This window comes from Bos indicus x Bos taurus, chromosome 14 (genome assembly GCF_003369695.1).
Source record: "Bos indicus x Bos taurus breed Angus x Brahman F1 hybrid chromosome 14, Bos_hybrid_MaternalHap_v2.0, whole genome shotgun sequence".
In the NCBI taxonomy this organism is placed as follows: Eukaryota; Metazoa; Chordata; class Mammalia; order Artiodactyla; family Bovidae; genus Bos; species Bos indicus x Bos taurus.
In genome coordinates, this window is record NC_040089.1 from 20985409 (window position 1) to 21007526 (window position 22118).

Here is a 22118-nt window from a genome sequence, read left to right on the forward strand (position 1 = left end):
TGATGTTTCTAAGATGCTTCCTCGTAGTCACACACTCGGGTGTCCTTTCATCTTGACAAAGATGTGGGTCTGGTTAGCTTTTGCTTCAAGAGGAAGTTCTGTGGAGTAATCAGCTGAAAATCACTTTGTTGCTACTATGGAAGAAAAACAAAGAAATGGATGATAGGTGTTTTTGCTGATTCCCTGGCATGGCTTTTATTTCATGGTTATGTAAAATGAGATATTCAAATTACTTTATTCACATATATATTTAAATGATTATTTCATGGAAATGGATGTTGCTTTGGGGAATTAAAGGATATACCGATTACTAAATTATAGCCTTTGATAAGCATATTTTAGTTTACTTTTTAATGCTGGGATATATAGGACTAACTTAGTATGATTACTTTTACCAGTTAAAAGAGCAATCTCTCCATTTGAATACAGAGATGAGCTGCACTGACTCACCTATTTTTTCTTTTCTTGTTAGGTGGTACTTTGGAGGTATAAGTTTTCTCAGCTGAAAGGTTCCTCTGATGACGGCAAGAGCAAAATCAAATTTTTGTTTCAGAATCCAGATACTAAACAGATTGAAGCAAAGGTAAACCCAAATTCATCACACAAACCACCTCCAACTGCATTCATGCCATTAAGAGACAGAGGGGAGAAAATTTAGGAGACCCGTAAGTGCAAAAACACATGTGGTTTTTTTACTTTGGAGTAGCTCTCATGACCAAAAAAATAGATTCATTTTAAAATTTTAATGACAAATTTTCACTGAAATGCGTACTTGAGAATAAATTACATACAATGTTTCATTTCTTAGTTTTAATTTTTGTGAACTGAATTTCTGTCACATTAAAATAATATTCTGGGAACCGAAACATTTTCTTGGTGGTTTCACATTCTAAATAATAATTCATAAAAGATATTCTATCACTATTTATTCCCTCTTTGGATATGAATGAGTGTATGTGTGTGCTCAGTCACTCAGTCGTGTCCTCTTTGTGATCTCATGGACTGCAGCTGGCCAGGCTCCTCTGTTCATGGGACTCTCCAAGCAAGAATACTGGAGTAGGTTTCCATTCCCTCCTCCAGGGGAGCTTCCCAACCCAGGGATCAAATCCGCTCCTCTTACCTCTCCTGCATTGACAGGCGGGTTCTTTGCTACTAGCGCCACCTGGGAAACCTTTGGATATAAATACCAATTCCTAAAAAATATTTTAAAAATCAATTCATGTTTTTGTACGTTATTCTGTTAAACAAAATGAATAAATGAATGGTTTTTTGCTTTGCTCCATGTATACTTTCAGTATTCTGAAATATATCAGACAGATTCACTGCTTTTATGTTTATGATTATGTATTTGTAGATATTCAAAATCTGAAGGACTTCCTTTGCCCTACTGTGAAATTCACACCAACAGTCTTTGGGTTAGAATGAGTTATAAATATATTATTTCAGTGGGGAAGAGAGAATAAATAATGAATACCAAAGTGAAAAATGAATTCTATGGAAATGAAAACTCAGATATAAATTTTCAACTCTGACTTAAAATCACCATAATTCAGTTACATCCCGGTACCTATTAAGTCCGGCGGAGGTTTGGCTGACATTCAAAGCCTTCAAAGGACAGACCCTTCCTGACTCCCATCCGGGCTCTGCAGCCCTCCTCTGTGCAGACCAGAGGCTCTTGCTCTCCTTTTAACAAGACAGCTTCCTTCTCGAGGCTGCTCCTGCTTTTGTCTGGACTCCTCTCTCTGTCTGCTTGGCTCTGACCCTATCAGAGTGCCCACCCCTGCCCTGAGCTTGTCCCTAGACTCCTCTCAGCACCTGCTCCTGGGAGCTGTGATGGGGTTGCGGAGCGACTCCTCTCTGCCAGCTTCTGTCCAGCTGTTTCTCACATCTGTCTCCGGTCAGTGTGGACGGAGGCCTGGGTACCATCACCCTCTCCCTCCTGACTCCCATGTCCTCACCCGGTTCCTAAATGCAGACCTGTCTGTGGGCACCCCAACTCTGTGTCCCCGGCTGCCGTGGGTGGATCATTGCTCTGTGTCATCATGCACACTGCTCTTCCAATTGCTTCTTGGTGTCATTATAAGAATGAATCTCTACTCTCCAAAAGGATGTATCTTTCAGTTTTGGCGGATTTCCCACTTTAACACTCAGGAATCTTAACATGGTGAGTGGTGTCAGTGTTGTCAGTTCTGTGTTCTTCGGGCAAACGTGGAGTGTCCACCACTAGTTAATGTTTGATTTGATAAACTCCTTCTCGTCTGATATATCTAACATGCTAACAAAACCTTAGTCCACAACATGAAGCAAAAAAGATAAATGCAGTGAAATGACTACTAACTGCTGTATTTAGACTTCGTTAATGTAGCTCATATACTTACTGCTTCCTTAACTACTCTATTTATTAATTGTCTGCCAGCTTCAAAAAGGAGAAGGTGATGGCACCCCACTCCAATGCTCTTGCCTGGAGAATCCCATGGACGGAGGAGCCTAGTGGGCTGCAGTCCATGGGGTCACTGAGAGTAGGACACGACTGAGCGACTTCACTTTCACTTTTCACTTTCATGCATTGAAGAAGGAAAGGGCAACCCACTCCAGTGTTCTTGCCTGGAGAATCCCAAGGATGGGGGAGCCTGATGGGCTGCCATATATGGGGTTGCACAGAGTCAGACACAACTGAAGCGACTTAGCAGCAGCAGCAGCAGCTTCAAAATGCTACTTTTTATGGTTAGCATGTTTTACATAATACTTCATAAATTCATTTAATAAGAAATAGTTTCAGAAGCTATTTATTGAATGTTTTTCCTTGAATTTAATAGTGTTAGTGGTTCAGTCATGCCCGACTCTTTGAGACCCCATAGACTATAACCTGCCAGACTCCTCTGTCCATAGGATTCCCCAGGCAAGAACACTGGAGTGGGTTTCCATGCCCTCCTCCAGGGGTTCTTCCCAACACAGGGATCAAACCCAGGTGTCTTGCATTGCAGGCAGATTCTTTGCCACTGAGCCACCAGGTGCAGTACAGTTCAGTTCAGTTGTGTCTCAGTTGTGTCCGACTCTTTGTGACCCCATGAACTGCAGCACGCCAGGCCTCCCTGTCCATCACCAACTCCCAGAGCTCACCCAAACTCACATCCATTGAGTCGGTGATGCCATCCAGCCATCTCATCCTCTGTCATCCCCTTTTCCTCCTGCCCTCAATCCCTCCCAGCATCAGGGTCTTTTCCAATGAGTCAACTCTTCACAGGAGGTGGCCACAGTACTGGAGTTTCAGCTTTAGCATCAGTCCTTCCAAAGAACACCCAGGACTGATCTCCTTTAGAATGGACTGGTTGGATCTCCTTGCAGTCCAAGGGACTCTCAGGAGTCTTTTCCAACACCACAGTTCAAAAGCATCAATTCTTCCAGCACTCAGCTTTCTTCATAGTCCAACTCTCACATCCATACATGATTACTGGAAAAACCATAGCCTTGAATAGATGGATCTTTGTTGGCAAAGTAATGTCTCTGCTTTTGAATATGCTATCTAGGTTGGTCATAACTTTCCTTCCAAGGAGTAAGTGTCTTTTAACTTCATGGCTGCAGTCACCACCTGCAGTGATTTTGGAGCCCCAAAAAAGAAAGTCAGCCACTGTTTCCCCATCTATTTGCCATGAAGTGATGGGACCAGATGCCATGATCTTCATTTTCTGAATGTTGAGCTTTAAGCCAACTTTTTCACTCTCCACTTTCACTTTCATCAAGAGGCTTTTGAGTTCCTCTTCACTTTCTGCCATAAGGGTGGTGTCATCTGCATATCTGAGGTTATTGATATTTCTCCTGACAATCTTGATTCCAGCTTGTGCTTCTTCCAGTCCAGCATTTCTCATGATGTACTCGGCATATAAGTTAAATAAGCAGGGTGACAATATACAGCCTTGACGTACTCCTTTTCCTATTTGGAACCAGTCTGTTGTTCCATGTCCAGTTCTAACTGTTGCTTCCTGACCTGCGTATAGGTTTCTCAAGAGGCAGGTCAGGTGGTCTGGGATTCCTATCTCTTTCAGAATTTCCCACAGTTTATTGTGATCCACACAGTCAAAGGCTTTGGCATAGTCAATAAAGCAGAAATAGATGTTTTTCTGGAACTCTGTTGCTTTTTATCTGGAAGTTCATGGTTCACATATTGCTGAAGCCTCGCTTGGAGAATTTTGAGCATTACTTCACTAGCGTGTGAGATGAGTGCAATTGTGCAGTAGTTTGAGCATTCTTTGGCATTGCCTTTCTTTGGGATTGGAATGAAAACTGACCTTTTCCAGTCCCGTGGCCACTGCTGAGTTTTCCAAATTTGCTGGCATATTGAGCGCAGCACTTTCACAGCATCATCTTTCAGGATTTGAAATAGCTCCACTGGTACTCCTCCTTAAATTTAGAGGCAGTAATTTTTGAGTAAGTGAAAAGAGAAGTTTCAAGGCTAATGAGACAGTGTGACCATTGGTGAATCGCCAGACTTATTCAAAGTCACCACCTTATATAAAATGAGGAAGAAAAAGACTTAGGAGGGTGATACTGAAAATATCAAATTAATCATGGACATTGTTTTAAAACCAGCCAATCAGAACAGCGGCCAGTTCTATAGAATCATTTAGCCATTCTTGTGTGCATTGCCGCTGCCAATACCACAGAGTACATATACTATTAAAACTAGTACAGTCGCTATTTTGTAACCTTTATCACGGTAACATGTGAGCAGTAATCAGAAGCTCCTGCACAGGAAGAAAGCAGGAAGAATGCCAGCACGTATCACATCACAGAACTTATAAAAACTGATGTCACTTGAGAATTCAGCATTTCCTCACTTTTTCTAAATGAGGGAATAGGCAGCACAATACAGTGAAAAGAAAATTAGGATCAAGGAAAAGGGGACGACAGAGGATGAGATGGCTGGATGGCATCACTGACTTGATGGACGTGAATCTGAGTGAACTCCGGGAGTTGGTGATGGACAGGGAGGCCTGGCGTGCTGCAATTCATGAGGTCGCAAAGAGTCGGACACGACTGAGCGACTGAACTGAACTGAACTTTAAGTACCTGATGCTAAGAATAGACTCATTGGAAAAGACTCTGATGCTGGGAAAGATTAAAGGCAGGAGAAGAAAGGGGCGACAGAGGATGAGATGATTGGATGCATTCACTGACTCAATGGACATGAGGTTGAGCAAACTGTGGGAGATGGTGAAGGGCAGGGAAGCCTGGTGTGCTACAGTCCATGGGGTCACAAAGAGTTGGACATGACTTAGTGACTGAACAATAACTTGAGTAAACTCTCTTCTTTACCATTTCCCAGCTACATGACCTGGGCAATTCACCAAATTATGACTGCTGCCTTGCAGGAAAAATATAAGGAATAAATACCCATGGTACCTGGCATATGGAAGACAATAAATCACTCAGGCATGATTTCATCTTCAAAGACTGTAGCATAAACATAGAGGAAGTATTAAAAAATAGCAGTTGTTATAATTAGAAGACTAGTTAGTAAAGGTGATTACTTATATATGTACACTGTCCTGTCCACATTTAAGAAATTCAAATGTATAACCATAATCCAAGTTTGTGTCACTTATCAAATTCATTGGACAATTAATTTATATTATTTTTAAAATTGTAATGGGGTTAGAGACAGGAACCCCAAGTCAGGGACAGAAACTTCTCCTGCATATTATATGATATATGTGCTATTACTTTCTGTCTGTTGTAACACTGGCGTCCACCCCATGTGGTTGTTATTCACCACTGTGCCTTCTCCACTAGATCAAGAATGTGTAAGTGTGAGGAATGTTTCTTACAACCCAGCATTCCTAAGGCTTAACCTGATGCTTGCCTGGAAACAGGCGAGTCATAACTGTCTCTATTTCATTTAATTTAATATTTCCTGGTCCATTATTTAGTCATTGTGTAGACATGAGAGTTTATTTCTGTGGAATAAATGCCTAGGAGGGCAGTTGCTCAGTCATATGGAAAACGTTTATTTAGTTTTAAAGAAAATGCCAAATCACTGTGCAGAGTAGCTGTGACATTTTGCATTCCCTCCAACAATGTACCAGAAACTCAGTCTCCTTACATCCTCCCCAGCATTTGGAATCGTCACTACTTTTCTTTCCAAGAGTTCTCATCATAGTTTTAATTTTCATTCCCTAATGACTAGCAGTGATATTTTTTTTGGGGGGGGAGGGAGGTTTCCAAAATCACTGCACATGGTGACTTGCAGCCATGAAATTAAAAGACACTTGCTTCTTGGAAGAAAAGCTATAACCAACCTAGACAGCACAGTAAAAAGCAGAGCATTACTTTGCTGACAAAGGTCCATCTGGTCAAAGCTATGGTTTTTCCTGTGGTCATGTATGGATGCGAGAGTTGGCCTATAAAGAAAGCTGGGCATTGAATAATTGGTGCTTTTGAACTGTGGTGTTGGAGAAGACTCTTGAGAGTCACTTGGACTTCAAGGAGATCAAATAAGTCAATTGCAAAAGAAATCAACCCTGAATATTCATTGGAAGGACTGATGCTGAAGTTGAACTTTAATACTTTGGCCACCTGGTACAAAGAACTGACTCATGAGAAAAGACCCTGATGCTGGGAAAGATTGAGATGGGAAAGGAGAAGGGGATGGGATGGTTGGGTGGCATCACCGACTCAATGGGCATGAATTTGAACAAGCTCTGGGAGTTGATGATGGATAGGGAGGCCTGGCGTGCTGCAGTCCATGAGGTCGCAAAGTCAGACATGACTGAGCAACTGAACTGAACTGAATGACTAGCAGTACTGAACAACTTCTTCTGTGACTATTTTCTAAATATTTATGTCCCTTTGGGTGAAACATCTCTTCCTACTTTTTCCTGTTTTCAAATTGTATTTTGTGATTTGTTTTACTTAAGAGTTTTATGAGTTATTATATATTGGATTGGCCAAGAAGTTTGGAAAAAACCCAAGCAAACTTCTTGGCCAATTCAATATTTTGTCTACGAGGATTTGTTAGATGTAATGTTTGCAAATATTTTCTTCCAGTTTGTAATTTGTGTTTCATCTTCTTAACAGTGTATCATGTATCTTGCAGACAAATTTAAAGATTTTTAGAAACCAAATTATCAGTTCTTTCTCTTAGAAATAATGATTTTAGTGTCATGTAAAAATTCTTCAGCACATCACAAGGGCGAAAGGTTTTCTCTTATGCCATTTTCAAAATGTATTATAGGCTTGCCATCGACAGTTAAATATGTGATACATTTGAGTCTATTTTTTTTCCTATAAGTTGTGGGGTTTGACTGACCTTCTCTGTTTTGCCTGTGGTTATCAGGTTACAACACCACCATTTGTTGTAAAGACCATTCTTCCTCTGTTGAATTATTTTAGCAGCTTCACTGGAAAATCACCTGGTCCTACCTCTGTGGTACTACATCTTGGTTCATTTTTGCATCTGTCACTTTGCTAATATCATTCATTCTTTGACACAGAAGCTAAACGACAATCCTTGAAACGGATGGTTATGTCCACTTTATGGTTATCTTTCAAAACTGCTTTAGTTGTTCTCGTTTCTTTGTGTTTCCATGGACATTTCAGAATTACCCTCTGTATATCCATGAATAATCTCAGAGGCCGTTCGAGAGGGAGGGCATGATGATATCAATTTCAGGAGATCCGACATCTTTACTATGCTGATTTCTTAAAGCAATGAAAACAGATTATCTTTCTATATTTTTGAACTTTTGATTTATTTCTTCAGTATTGTGTAGTTTTCATTATATAGATCCTATGTATATTTTGTTAAACTTAGATAAACCATTTATTCTTTTTTTGAGAGAATATAAACATCTTAAAATTTTTCATATTCCAATATTAATGCTAATATGCAGCAATATAATTAACATTTATATATTTACATTGCATCCTGAAACCTGTATATATATATATATACACACATATATATGTATTATTAGTTCTAGGTCTTTTGTTTCTATTTATGCTTTTTAAAATTCTTCCAGTTTATTTACATAGATTACTAAGACATATGGAAATAAGGAAAGATGTTTCTTTTTTCAGATTCATATAGCATTGCTATCTTTTTCTTGCCTAAAAATTTAAATACTATATTGAATACCAGTAATGAGTGTGGACATTCTTCATTTGTTCCTAATTTTAGGGAAAATCATTTAGCTTTTCACCAAGTGAGTGAGTGAAAGTTGCTCAGTTGTGTCTGACTCTTTGCGACCCCATGGACTGTACAGTCCGTGGAATTCTCCAGGCCAGAATACTGGAGTGAGTAGTCTTTCCCTTTTCTAGGGGATCTTCCCAACCCAGAGATCGAACCCAGGTCTCCCGCATGACAGGAGGATTCTTTACCAGCTGAGTCAGTGGTCTAATAGAATTATTTTCTCAGGTTAAGCTAGGTCCCATATTTTTCTAAAGGTTTTATTATGAATGAATATCAATTAATATGACAATATCAGTTTTCTTATTTGGCTTCTTAATGCAACAGAATATATTAATGGATTTTCAGATACTGACCCTGTCTTACAACTGGAATAAACCCTAGTTAATAATGATGTGGAATTTCTTACATATGTGGCTGAATTTTATTTGTCAAAATTTTAAGTATTTTTGCTTTTACATCTATGAGAGTTATTGGTCTGTTGGGGTTTTTTTGATGTTTTTTGTTTGGTTGGCTGGTTGGTTTGGTACTGTCTTTGCTTACTTTTGGTATTGGAACAAGCTGGAATAAAATGAGTTGAAAATGTTCCTCCTCTTTTTTTATTTTCTGGAAGATATTGTATACCATTGTTGCTGATTCTTCCCTAAAAGTTTAGTAAAGTTCTCTGGTGGAACCACGTCAGTCAGGAGATTTCATTTTGAGGATTTTTTTAAACTATAAGTTCAACTAACTTAGTAGATAACTATTCAAATTATCTATTCCTATCAGATGATTTGTGGTAATTTTTACTTTCCAAGGTCTTCATTAATTTTATCTAAGCTGTCAAATTTATGTGTATAGACTTTTTCATAGTATTTCCTTATTGTCACTTTGAAGTCTGCAGATTCTGTAATAGCATCCCTAATTCATTCCCTGTGTTAATAATTGGTGCCTTCTTTCTATTTATCTGTCAGTCTTGTTAGAGACTATTCAAAGAACTAATAGTTCTCCTTTATTTCCTCAGTTGAAGTTTCCTCTGTGAAACTTGATGAATTCTGCTCTCACCTTTATTATTTACTTCTCTTTGGTTGCTTTGGTTTTATATTGCTTTTCTTTTTCTGATTTCACAAGTGGAATTTTAAAATTGTTGACTCAAAACTTTTTTGTTTCTAATATAAAAATTTAATTCCAGAATTTCCTTCTTAGGACTGTATTCCACAAATTTTGATATATTGTATTTCTATTTTTATTCAACTCAGTGTGTTTTTAATTTCCCTCAAGGCTTCCTCTTTAACAAATGGATTTTCTTTTAAGAAGTATGATGTTTATGTTCTATGTATCTGGAGATTTTTTTTGTTATATTTCTAGAATTGATAACTAGTATGATACAGTTAGTCAGAGAATATATTCTGTATGATTTTACTTCATTTTTCTCTTACCTTATGTCAGATACTCTACTTGAATAAGACAAAATAGACTTTAAAATACTGTTCAAAATATAGAGAAAATTATATAATGAAAAAGGTTCAATTCAACAAAAAGTTATAACAATTATCACTATATATGTACATAACATCAGAGCACCTAATATATAAAAATATTGACATATCTGAAGATAAAAATTGACAGAAAGGCAACCATAGTAAAAGACTTCAAAGACATCACTTTGCCGACAAAGGTCCATCTAGTTAAAGCTATGTTTTTTTTCTAGTAGTCATGTATGGATGTGAGAGTTGGACCATAAAGAAGGCTGAGCCCCAAAGAATTGATACTTTCCAGTTATGGTGCTGAAGATTCTTGAGAGTCCCTTGGACTGCAAGAAGATCAAACCAGCCAATCCTAAAGGAAATCAACCCTGAATATTCATTGGAAGGACTGATGCTGAAGCTCCAATATTTGGCCACCTGATACAAAGAGCTGACTCATTGGAAAAGACACTGATGCTGGGAAAGACTGAGGACAAAAGAAGGGCCATCAGAGGATGAGATGGTTAAATGGCATCACCGACTCAATGGACATAAATTTGAGCAAACTTCGGGAGATAGTGCAGGAAGGGAATCCAACACGATGTAGTCCATGAGATCAAAAAGACTGGGGCACAACTTACCAACTCAGTTCACTTCAGTCACTCAGTCATGTCTGACTCTGCGGCCCCATGGACTGCAGCATGCCAGGCCTACATGTCCATCACTAACTCCCAGAGCTTGCTCAAACTCACTTCCATTGAGTCGGTGTTGCCATCCAACCATTCCCTCCTCTGTCATCCCCTTTTCCTCCTGCTTTCAGTCTTTCCTAGCATCAGGGTCTTTTCCAATCAGTCAGTTCTTCGCATCAGGTGGCCAAAGTATTGGAGTTTCAGCTTCAGCATCAGTCCTTTCAGTGAGTGTTCAGGACTGATTTCCTTTAGGATTGACTGGTAGGATCTCCTTGCAGTCCAAGGCACCCTCCAGAGTCTTCTCCAACATCACAGTTAAAAAGCATCAGCTCTTCAGCACTCAGCTTTCTTTATAGTCCAACTGTCACATCCATACATGACTACTGGAAAAACCATAACTTTGACTAGATGGACCTTTGTCTGCCAAGTAATGTCTTTGCTTTTTAATATGCTGTCTAGGTTGGTCATAGGTTTTCTTCCAAGAGCAAGCATCTTTTAATTTCATGGCTGCAGTCACCATCTGCAGTGATTTTGGAGTCCAAGAAAATTAAGTTGCGCATTGGTTCCATTGTTTCCCCATCTATTTGTCATGAAGTAATGGGGATGGATGCCATGATCTTAGTTTTTTGAATACTGAATTTTAAGCCAGCTTTTTCACTCTCCTTTTTCACCTTCATCAAGAGGCTCTTTAGTTCTTCTTCATTTTCTGCCATAAGGATGGTGTCATCTGCATATCTGAGGTTATTGATATTTCTCCCAGCAATCTTGATTCCAGCTTGTGCTTCTTCCAGCCCAGTGTTTCTCATGATGTACTCTGCATATAAGTTAAATAAGCAGGGTGACAATATACAGCCTTGACGTACTCCTTTCCCAATTTGGAACCAGTCCATTGTTCCATGTCTGGGTTCTAACTGTTGCTTCCTGACCTGCATACAGATTTCTCAGGAGGCAGGTAAGGTGGTCTGGTATTCCCATCTCTTTAAGAATTGTCCACAGTTTGTTGTGACCTACACAGTCAAATGCTTTGGCATAATCAACAAAGTAGAAGTTTTTCTGGAATTCTCTTGCTTTTTCTATGATCCATTAGGTGCTAACCATTTGATCTCTAGTTCCTCTGCCTTTTCCAAATCCAGCTTGAACATCTGGAAGTTCTTGATTCACATACTGTTGAAGCCTGACTTGGAGAATTTTGAGCATTACTTTGCTAGCTTCTGAGATGAGTGCAATTGTGCAGTGATTGGAACATTCTTTGGCATTGCCTTTCTTTGGGATTGGAATGAAAACTGACCTTTTCTACTCCTGTGGCCACTAATGAGTTTTCCAAATTTGCTGGTATATTGAGTGCAACATTTTCACAGCATCATCTTTTAGGATTTGAAATAGCTCAACTGGAATTCCATCACCTCCACTATCTTTGTTCGTAGTGATACTTCCTAAGGCCCACTTGACTTCTTATTCCAGGATGTCTGGTTCTCGATGAATGGTCACACCATCATGGTTATCTGGCTTATGAATATCTTTTTTGTATAGTTCTTTTGTGTATTCTTGCTGCCTCTTAATATCTTCTGCTTCTGTTAGGTCCATACCATTTCTGTTCTTTATTGTCCCCATCTTTGCATGAAATGTTCCCTTGGTATCTCTAATTCCTTAAAGAGATCTCTAGTCTTTCCCATTCTTTTGTTTTCCTCTGTTTCTTTTCATTGATCACTGAGGAAGGCTTTCTTATCTCTCCTTTCTGTTCTTTGGAACTCTGCATTCAGATGGGTATATCTTTCCTTTTCTCCTTTGCCTTTAGCTTCTCTTCTTTTCTCAGCTATTTGTAAGCCCTCCTCAGACAACCATTTTGCCTTTTTGCATTTCTTTTTTCTTGGGAATGGTCTTGATCCCTGCCTCCTGTACAATGTCACAAACCTCCGTCCATAGTTCTTCAGGCACTCTGTCAGATCTAGTCCCTTGAATCTACTTGTCACTTCTACTGTGTGACTGTAAGGGATTTTATTTAGGTCATACCTGAATGGCTAGTGGTTTTCTCTACTTTCTTCAGTTTAAGTCTGAATTTGGCAATAAGGAGTTCATGATCAGAGCCACAGTCAGCTCCTGGTCTTGTTTTTGCTGACTGTATAGAGCATTTCCATCTTTGGCTGCAAAGAATATAATCAATCTGATTTCAGTATTGACCATCTGCTGATGACCACTTACCAACTGAACAACAGCAAAAGGAAGCTTCAATACCCCTCTTCTATTAAATCTGAAAGTTGTATTTTTTAAAAGAAAAACAAACTCAAAAACTGTTAAAGAAAAAAGATATATAAACAAATTTAGAAATGAAAAAGGAAACATTACAATCGATAATACAGAAATAAAAAAGAATAAACTAAAGACTTCACCATAATACCTGATACTATAAAACTCTTGGGAGAAAACATAGGGAAAAAACTTCTTGACACTGGTCTTGACAATAATATTTTGGATATAATTCAAAATATGATATATGTTATGAAAGCATAGGCAAAAATCAAAACAGACGAGTGGTAGTACATTAAATTAAAATGATTTGCATAGCAAAAAAATATTTTTTAAGCATTTTAAGTAATGTGAAAAAAATTTTTGCAAACCATGCATCCAATAATAAGTTAATTTCCAAAATATATAAGGAACTCATACTACTCAATACCAAAATACAAATATTACAGTTAAAATGAGCAAGGGTCTAATAGACACTTCTCTAAAAAAGAAATGTAAATAGCTATCAAATACATAAAAATTTGCTCAATATTTCTAAATCTCAGGGTAACACAATTCAAAAACACAGTCAGATATCACCTTACACCAACTTGGGCAACTATCAACAAAAGGACGGAAGATAATAATTTAGGCAAAGATAAGAAGAAAGGAAACCCTTGTGAATCTCTGGTGGGAATGTAAATTGGTACCACTCTTATAGAAATCAGTATGAGGATTCCTCTAAAGAGGTAAATAGGGGGTGCCAGCAATTATCCAGCAATCCCACTTCTGGATATTTTTCCAAATTAATTGAAATTTATATCTTGAAAATATATCGGTTTCCCTTATGCAAGATTTGTGGTGATTGTTCAGTTGCTAAGTCGTGTCCGACTCTTTGCAACCCCATGGACTGCAGGACTCCAGGCTTCCCTGTCCTCCACTACCTCTCAGAGTTTGCTCAAGTTATACAAGATTAATAGAGACCTTGGAGAAGGCAATGACACCCCACTCCAGTACTCTTGCCTGGAAAATCCCACGGATGGAGGGGCCTGGTAGGCTGCAGTCCATGGGGTCGCTAAGAGTCAGACACAACTGAGCGACTTCACTTTCACTTTTCACCTTCACGCATTGGAGAAGGAAATGGCAACCCACTCCAGTGTTCTTGCCTGGAGAATCCCAGGGACGGGGGAGCCTGATGGGCTGCCGTCTATGGGGTCGCACAGAGTCAGGCACGACTGAAGCACATATCTATCTATCTATCTAATAGAGACCTAATGAGTAATGCGGTGATGGTAGGTAATGGTATGAAATACTTGACATTTGCGGCAAGGATAGGTAGTCAGTAAAGCACCCCTAGCATCCACTCTAGTAGTTACAGAGGTTGTGGTATATGAATTAGTTTGACTGTGGTGTGCTTTTTACAGTGCATACATTTATCAGAACATCAACTCATGCACCTTAAACACATAGGTTTATATGTCTAAGATATCATCAAAAAGCTGTATTAAAAAAAACTGATGAAATGGTTTAGTAAAGGGACTCAGTTCTTGAATAAGACATACTCTCATAGTATATAATATATCCCAGGTTACAAGGCAAATACATTAAAGCCAGAGCTTATTTCTTATTTCACAAGAGATATTGTTTGTTCGGGGAATGTGATTGAGTTGCTGTGCATATTACAAGTTTAAAAGTTCTAAATAGTATTTAAATTTTCATTGTGAAAAGTCTTAGAAATACTTAAAAAGGACAAGAGTTGGGGAAATATACTTTATTTTTTGTTTTTGTTGTTTTATGGCTATACAAAGACAATGTTATAATACCAAAACTGGTTATATTTTTTTTCTCTGAAAGTAGAAATTCATAAATTCTCACTTCATTACTCAGAAAGCTTAGTAAATTTGCCATCGGTTTTTCAAAGCCTCATTAAACTTCCCAGAACTTTCCTAGTAGAACAAAGGGGTTCTGTTGAAGTCATGAGCAATATTGCAGTAATTTGATAATTGATTTAAAAGCTCATTTTATTGTTCCTGGGTACTTTTTTTAAAGTGCTGTTTTTATGATGTTAGTATAGATACTAATTCATCAAGGGTTACCAACATATTCTCATTGTTGGCCATTAGTAAACTTCCTAGGTTAAAAAAAAATACATATATATATATATATTTGCTTACTATTTTTAACATTTCATTATTATTTTTATGTGTATCTACTTTTAAGTTATAATTTGATATAACACAAGAAGTCAGGGAATCCCCAGACTTCAAAATAGTCTGCCTTCTAAAGGCACTGCTGTAGCTTTATTCATTGAAATTCATGACCATCCCTGTAGGGAAACACTGTTAAAATCTTTCATAAACTAGTGTATACAGCATATTAATCCTAAATTACTGGATTTAACATCTGGCAGCCAAGGTAGTACTTTTTGTATAGTAAGAGAAGGAAAAAGAAAATTGCTTTTTTATTTAGTGGAACAGAGCAGAATTTGGAAAACACCTCTAAACAGACATTTTCCCCAAAATCCTTCCTGCCCCCAATCTCCATGGTCTCAGAGACATCAAGTGGCCCCAAGAGAACTTCCCACATAATATAAGGTTTAGTGAGGCTTAAATCAGAAATTGAGGATTGAATCCCAGTAATGCTACTTACCAGCTATTCCTATAAATCTTCATTTTCTGATTATAAATTGTGGATAAAAGTGTCTGCCCAAAAGGATTACTCTCAGGATGAAATGTTCCCTCTCAGGATGAAATGTTCCCTGCTTTGCAGGTAAGGATTGAGTATACAACACGGTGAAGGGAACACTTTGTATGCTGAGTCAGCACCTGCCAGATCAGATCAGATCAGATCAGTCACTCAGTCGTGTCCAACTCTTTGCGACCCCATGAATCGCAGCACGCCAGGCCTCCCTGACCATCACCAACTCCTGGAGTTCATTGAGACTCACGTCCATCAAGTCAGTGATGCCATCCAGCCATCTCATCCTCTGTCGTCCCCTTCTCCTCTTGCCCCCAGTCCCTCCCAGCATCAGAGTCTTTTCCAATGAGTCAACTCTTCGCACGAGGTGGCCAAAGTACTGGAGTTTCAGCTTTAGCATCCTTCCAAAGAAATCCCAGGGCTGATCTCCTTCAGAATGGACTGGTTGGATCTCTTTGCAGTCCAAGGGACTGTCAAGAGTCTTCTCAAACACCACAGTTCAAAAGCATCAATTCTTCGGCGCTCAGCCTTCTTCACAGTCCAACTCTCACATCCATACGTGATCACAGGAAAAACCATAACCTTGACTAGACGAACCTTTGTTGGCAAAGTAATATCTCTGCTTTTGAATATGCTATCTAGGTTGGTCATAACTTTCCTTCCAAGGAGTAAGCGTCTTTTAATTTCATGGCTGCAGTCACCATCTGCAGTGATTTTGGAGCCCAGAAAAATAAAGTCTGACACTGTTTCCACTTTTTCCCCATCTATTTGCCATGAAGTGATGAGACCAGATGCCACGATCTTCATTTTCTGAATGTTGAGCTTTAAGCCAACTTTTTCAGTCTCTACTTTCACTTTCATCAAGAGGCTTTTTAGTTCCTCTTCACTTTCTGCCATAAGGGTGGTGTCATCTGCATATCTGAGGTTATTGATATTTCTCACAGCAATCTTGATTCCAGCTTGTGTTTCTTCCAGTCCAGCGTTTCTCATGATGTACTCTGCATAGAAGTTAAATAAACAGGGTGACAATATACAGCCTTGATGAACTCCTTTTCCTATTTGGAACCAGTCTGTTGTTCCATGTCCAGTTCTAACTGTTGCTTCCTGACCTGCATACAAATTTCTCAAGAGGCAGATCAGGTGGTCTGGTATTCCCATCTCTTTCAAAATTTTCCACAGTTTGTTGTGATCCACACAGTCAAAGGCTTTGGCATAGTCAATAAAGCAGAAATAGATGCTTTTCTGGAACTCACTTGCTTTTTCCATGATCCAGCAGATGTTGGCAATTTGATCTCTGGTTCCTCTGCCTTTTCTAAAACCAGCTTGAACATCAGGAAGTTCACGGTTCACATATTGTTGAAGCCTGGCTTGGAGAATTTTGAGCATTACTTTACTAGCATGTGAGATGAGTGCAATTGTGCAGTAGTTTGAGCATTCTTTGGCATTGCCTTTCTTTGAGATTGGAATGAAAACTGACCTTTTCCAGTCCTGTGGCCACTGCTGAGTTTTCCAAATTCGCTGGCATATTGAGTGCAGCACTTTCACAGCATCATCTTTCAGGATTTGAAATAACTCAACTGGAATTCCGTCACCTTCACTAGCTTTGTTCGTAGTGATGCTTTCTAAGGCCTACTTGACTTCACATTCCAGGATGTCTGGCTCTAGGTCAGTGGTCACACCATCGTGATTATCTGGGTCATGAAGATCTTTTTTGTACAGTTCTTCTGTGTATCCTTGCCATCTCTTCTTAATATCTTCTGCTTCTGTTAGGTCCATACCATTTCTGTCCTTTATCGAGCCCATCTTTGCATGAAATGTTCCTTTGGTATCTCTGATTTTCTTGAAGAGATCCCTAGTCTTTCCCATTCTATTGTTTTCCTCTATTTCTTTGCATTGATCGCTGAAGAAGGCTTTCTTATCTCTTCTTGCTATTCTTTGGAACTCTGCATTCAGATGTTTATATCTTTCCTTTTCTCCTTTGCTTTTCGCTTCTCTTCTTTTCATAGCTATTTGTAAGGCCTCCCCAGACAGCCATTTTGCTTTTTTGCATTTCTTTTCCATGGGGATGGTCTTGATCCCTGTCTCCTGTACAATGTTACAAACCTCATTCCATAGTTCATCAGGCACTCTATCTATCACATCTAGGCCCTTAAATCTATTTCTCACTTCCACTATATAATCATAAGGGATTTGATTTAGGGCATACCTGAATGGTCTAGTGGTTTTCCCTACTTTCTTCAATTTAAGTCTGAATTTGGCAATAAGTAGTTCATGGTCTGAGCCACAGCTCAGCTTCTGGTCTTGTTTTTGCTGACTGTATAGAGCTTCTCCATCTGTGGCTGCAAAGAATAAAATCAATCTGATTTCAGTGTTGACCATCTGGTGATGTCCATGTGTAGAGTCTTCTCTTGTGTTGTTGGAAGAGGGTGTTTGTTATGACCAGTGAATTTTCTTGGCAAAACTCTATTAGTCTTTGCCCTGCTTCATTCCATATTCCAAGGCCAAATTTACCTGTTACTCCAGGTGTTTCTTCACTTCCTACTTTTGCATTCCAGTTCCCTATAATGAAAAGGACATCTTTTTTGGGTGTTAGTTCTAAAAGGTCTTGTAGGTCTTCATAGAACCGTTCAACTTCAGCTTCTTCAGCATTACTGGTTGGGGCATAGACTTGGATTACTGTGATATTGAATGGCTTGCCTTGGAAACGAACAGAGATCATTCTGTCATTTGTGAGATTGTATCCAAGTATTGCATTTTGGACTCTTTTGTTGACCATGATGACCACTCCGTTTCTTCTGAGGGATTCCTGCCCGCAGTAGTAGATATAATGGTCATCTGAGTTAAATTCACCCATTCCTGTCCATTTCAGTTCGCTGATTCCTAGAATGTCGACATTGCCTCTTGCCATCTCCTGTTTGACCACTTCCAACTTGCCTTGATTCATGGACCTGACATTCCAGGTTCCTATGCAATATTGCTCTTTACAGCATTGGAACTTGCTTCTATCACCAGTCACATCCACAGCTGGGTATTGCTTTTGCTTTGGCTCCATCCCTTCATTCTTTCTGGAGTTATTTCTCCACTGATCTCCAGTAGCATATTGGGCACCTACTGACCTGGGGAGTTTCTCTTTCAGCAGAGACCCTACTAAAGAATGCATGATGTGCTGAAGTCTGTCTTTCAGAAGATAATGACTCATCATCTAAGCAGATTCCTATTTGGCATTTGGAGGGCTCATGAACTAGGAAGTTTAATATTCACAAAGCCAAACCCAGGAGGGACTGGGGCCGACAACCTTCCTCTGTGTAGAAAGTGAAAGATCAGCTTCCTAGCTAGCCTGTTGCTCAGTTTCTCACTCTTTCTGGCATCCGGAACCAGAGGTTTTCTAGAACTCTCCTCTGATTGTGGACTCCCAGAGCCCCAGCTGTTTAGATTCTGGAGAAGAAAAGTGAGGATGGGGCGGCTCCTGCTTGTAATGAGGTCCTTTATCAAAGCAGTTTGGTGCCTCATACAGCAGTAGACACTAGAGCAGCTGGGAGTGAATGGGGATGGAGGTGGGGATGAGGTATGTGTGTTTGTGTGTGTGTGTGAACATGCATGCATGTGTGTGATTTCCATACAACTGACTTTATCCAAAATCATAGTGTAGAAGAAACTGGAGTGGCTGGAAGTAAATGTGGAGAATGAGTCAAGTGTGTGTGTGTGAGATTTACATACCTCTGATCTTACCTAAAACTTTATTTCAAACGCTTGATTGGAGCAGGTAAATGAATACATGAAGGAGAACTCTGCATTGGATACTTGTCTTCCTTGAAAAGAGCTCTTAAGCTCCTGGGAATCCCCAAGGGTTCTGAGTCATGTTTATTTCTCACTGAGAATGTTTCCTCCTTGTGCATAATTTATTTTCAAGCCTCTTATATTCTTCATAGGGATATTGAATTTTGTTTACCCACATATGTTAAGAATCCCAACTTCTTTTAATCTAGTAAACTAGAAAACTTAACCTGGTATTTTTTAGGTAAAACATATATTAACTGCCTCCAAAGTAAGCAACTGTCAGAGGGAACAGGTCGAGGGTGTGATTTTTTTTTTCCTTTTTCCCCAAAGTCACCAGTCACCTATAGAAGAAATGGAATTGCATTTTGATTTAATATAAGTAAAAACATTTGAAAATCAAAATTTTAAGAATAAAGATATACTTGAAAGTTTTTCTAAGGAGGCAAAGTAACTCAAAATAATCAGGTATGGTGTTATCTTCTCATTATAAAAAAAATCAAAATTGCAAAAATCATGAAAGCATTTGAAAATGGAAAAAAAAATAAAGTGAATTTTGACCCCCCTGGAACAATTTGCTTATGAAAATGGTAATTACCCTGGTAAAGCCCATTTGCAGTGCTTATCAGTACTCGATGTAACACAAACCTTGTTCAGTGAGGTATGTGCTGAAAACAGTTGGCAGCAATTTTTGTAAGACTGCAGCTGCCTGAGCTGGTGAAACCAGCTGCAACAGCTGTGCAGTGGTGTCTCATGTGGGCTTGGTTTGCATGTCTCTGATGTCACTGATGCTGATCATTTCTGACGATGCTGATCATCCTTTCGTGTACCTGCTGGCCATCTACACATCTTATCTGAGAGAAATGTCTATTCATATCGTCTGCCCAGTTTTTAATCAGAGTGTGTTGTGTTTTTTGCTGTTGAGTTACATGAATTCTTTATATTTTTGGATATTATGCCCTCACCAGATAATCTGCAAATCCTTCCTCAGTTATTCATCAAATATCTTGAAATCTTCCTTGACTCGAGTTTACTTTCAATCCCCCACATTTTTTAGTTGAAAAACTTTACAACTTCCTTTTTATCTTTAAATCATATTCCCACAGAGTTTATCAACAGTGTACCCAAATTATCATTTTAAGACTTAATACTAATTCTTGTCACTCTATGCCCAGAAATCTCCAGTGGCTTTCTGTGTCGCTTGGAGTAAAGCTCATAAGGGGCTGGAATGCCCTGCATTATTCCTCGACCTCATTTCTTGACCTGTTGTTGTTTTGTTAGTTACTAAGTTGTATCTGACTCTTTCGTGACCCCATGGGCTGTAGCCCTCCAGGCTCCTAAGTCCATGGGATTTCCCAGGCAAGAAGAATACTGGAGTGAGTTGCCATTCCCTTCTCCCCAGGATCTTCCCCACCCAGGGATCGAACCCACATCTCCTGTGTCTCCTGCATTGGCAGGTGGATTCTTTACCACTGAGCTGCCTGGGATGCCCCCATTATTCACTCATTTCATTCCATCCCTGTGCCAACAGCCCCTGGCTTTTCCTCAAGCTCTCCTAGACTATCTCCATCTCAGGGCCTCTGAAATTGACTTCTGCCTCAAGTGTTTCTCTCACAAACATCCAGATGGTTTACTTCTTTATCTCTTGAGGTTTTGCCTTCATGACGACATGGACTTCCCATCCCACAGCCCCTCCTACACTCTGCTCTTGTCCATGCTTTATTTTCTTGACTGTACTTATCACTACATCCAGAAATATTAATTTGTTTATGCTCTTCCGTGTTGTATCCTGCTCGAGACTGTAACTCCTAGGAGGACATTTTTCTGTCTGCATTGCTTATGACTCTGTCTTTTCAACAAGGAAAAGACCTGATGCATAGTAAACTCTCAATAAATATTCATTGAGTGAATGATTACATTTTGAGGAGAGTTATGCTTAGGGAGATTCATGGGCTCCAGAAGAGCTCTGTTCCAAGGAGATGGTAAATGGCTCAATGAACATCATCTGCATCATCTGTGGATGCTCAGTAGATAGGTGGACCTGAAAGTCTAGAATTTACATTGGAAATGAGGAAAAGAGTGTTACTTGTGTATATAGCAATGCAAATCAAAGCCTTAGGAGTAGATGTGATGGTGAAAGATGACCACTGAGCTGAGGAAAGATGAGTTGATGTTGGAATCAAAGGCTAAACTTAAGCACATCTCTGCCTCCTGCTTTTTCTTCTGATTGCCGTTAATTTCTTGCCCACCCAACAGCTGAAAATAGGTGTAAAAATTTTAAAGTGCCAACTACATCAAATCCTTGACATATTCTTGACAAGGTATGAAAATATTAATCATTCCGAAATGTCTTCATATTTAGACTATTTATTTTTCTGACAACCAAGCTATAATCTCCAGTTTAACAGAGATGCGGCACATATATTTTTGAGAAAAAGTTACTTGTATTGTTGCCCAGTTGCAACATTCAACAGTATTCTCCCTTTTACCAAGAGTACAGAAAGCACACCTCATGTTTTCCAAAGCCTTCCCACCTTTTTATACCTAGTGGATTTATACAAGTTGACACTGAACGTATTCAAAACCTGTGTGTAAAATGAGCTGGCTGCACAGAGAATGAAGGGGCTCTTTTGTGGACTGAATTGTGACCAGAGGAAACCTGCTGTATGACCAGTAACACCTCACAGTGACATGAGGCAGGTTACTAAAAATAAGGCTCCTGAAATCATAATGGCCGAAAAACTAAGATCACTTTTAGGTGGAGTCATTTTAGGAACTTAAAATACTTAAACCAGAGCTCTGGTGTTTTAATACTTAGCATCAGATACTAAGAACTTCCAACGTCATGAAGGGAATTACTTGGACCGCATAGCTCTCTCTCCTACATTGCATTGATTTAACAACCAAGTATGATCATCAAAACTAATTAAATTTAAAATGAGCGCACACATTATATTTCAGAAGTGAACCGTTTGGCTTATAGCATTGAAAATACTCATATCCCTTGCTTCAGGATTTCATATTCATTGTCCAACAGCAAATAGCAACTGATTCTAGAGAATAGTGAAGAGTACTTGTTAATCATTCTAATCCAAATTCTTCATT

The 22118-nt window shown here is 39.1% G+C and overlaps 1 protein-coding gene across 1 annotated transcript in view; it reads left to right on the forward strand.

The window, feature by feature from the left end:
- SNTG1 (syntrophin gamma 1) overlaps positions 1 to 22118 on the forward strand; it is a 422503-nt gene that overhangs the window by 395763 nt on the left and 4622 nt on the right. Inside the window, exon 19 of the mRNA XM_027560956.1 lies at positions 473 to 583. Within this exon, the coding sequence (XP_027416757.1) occupies positions 473 to 583 (111 nt within the window). The remainder of the gene's footprint in view (positions 1 to 472; positions 584 to 22118) is intronic.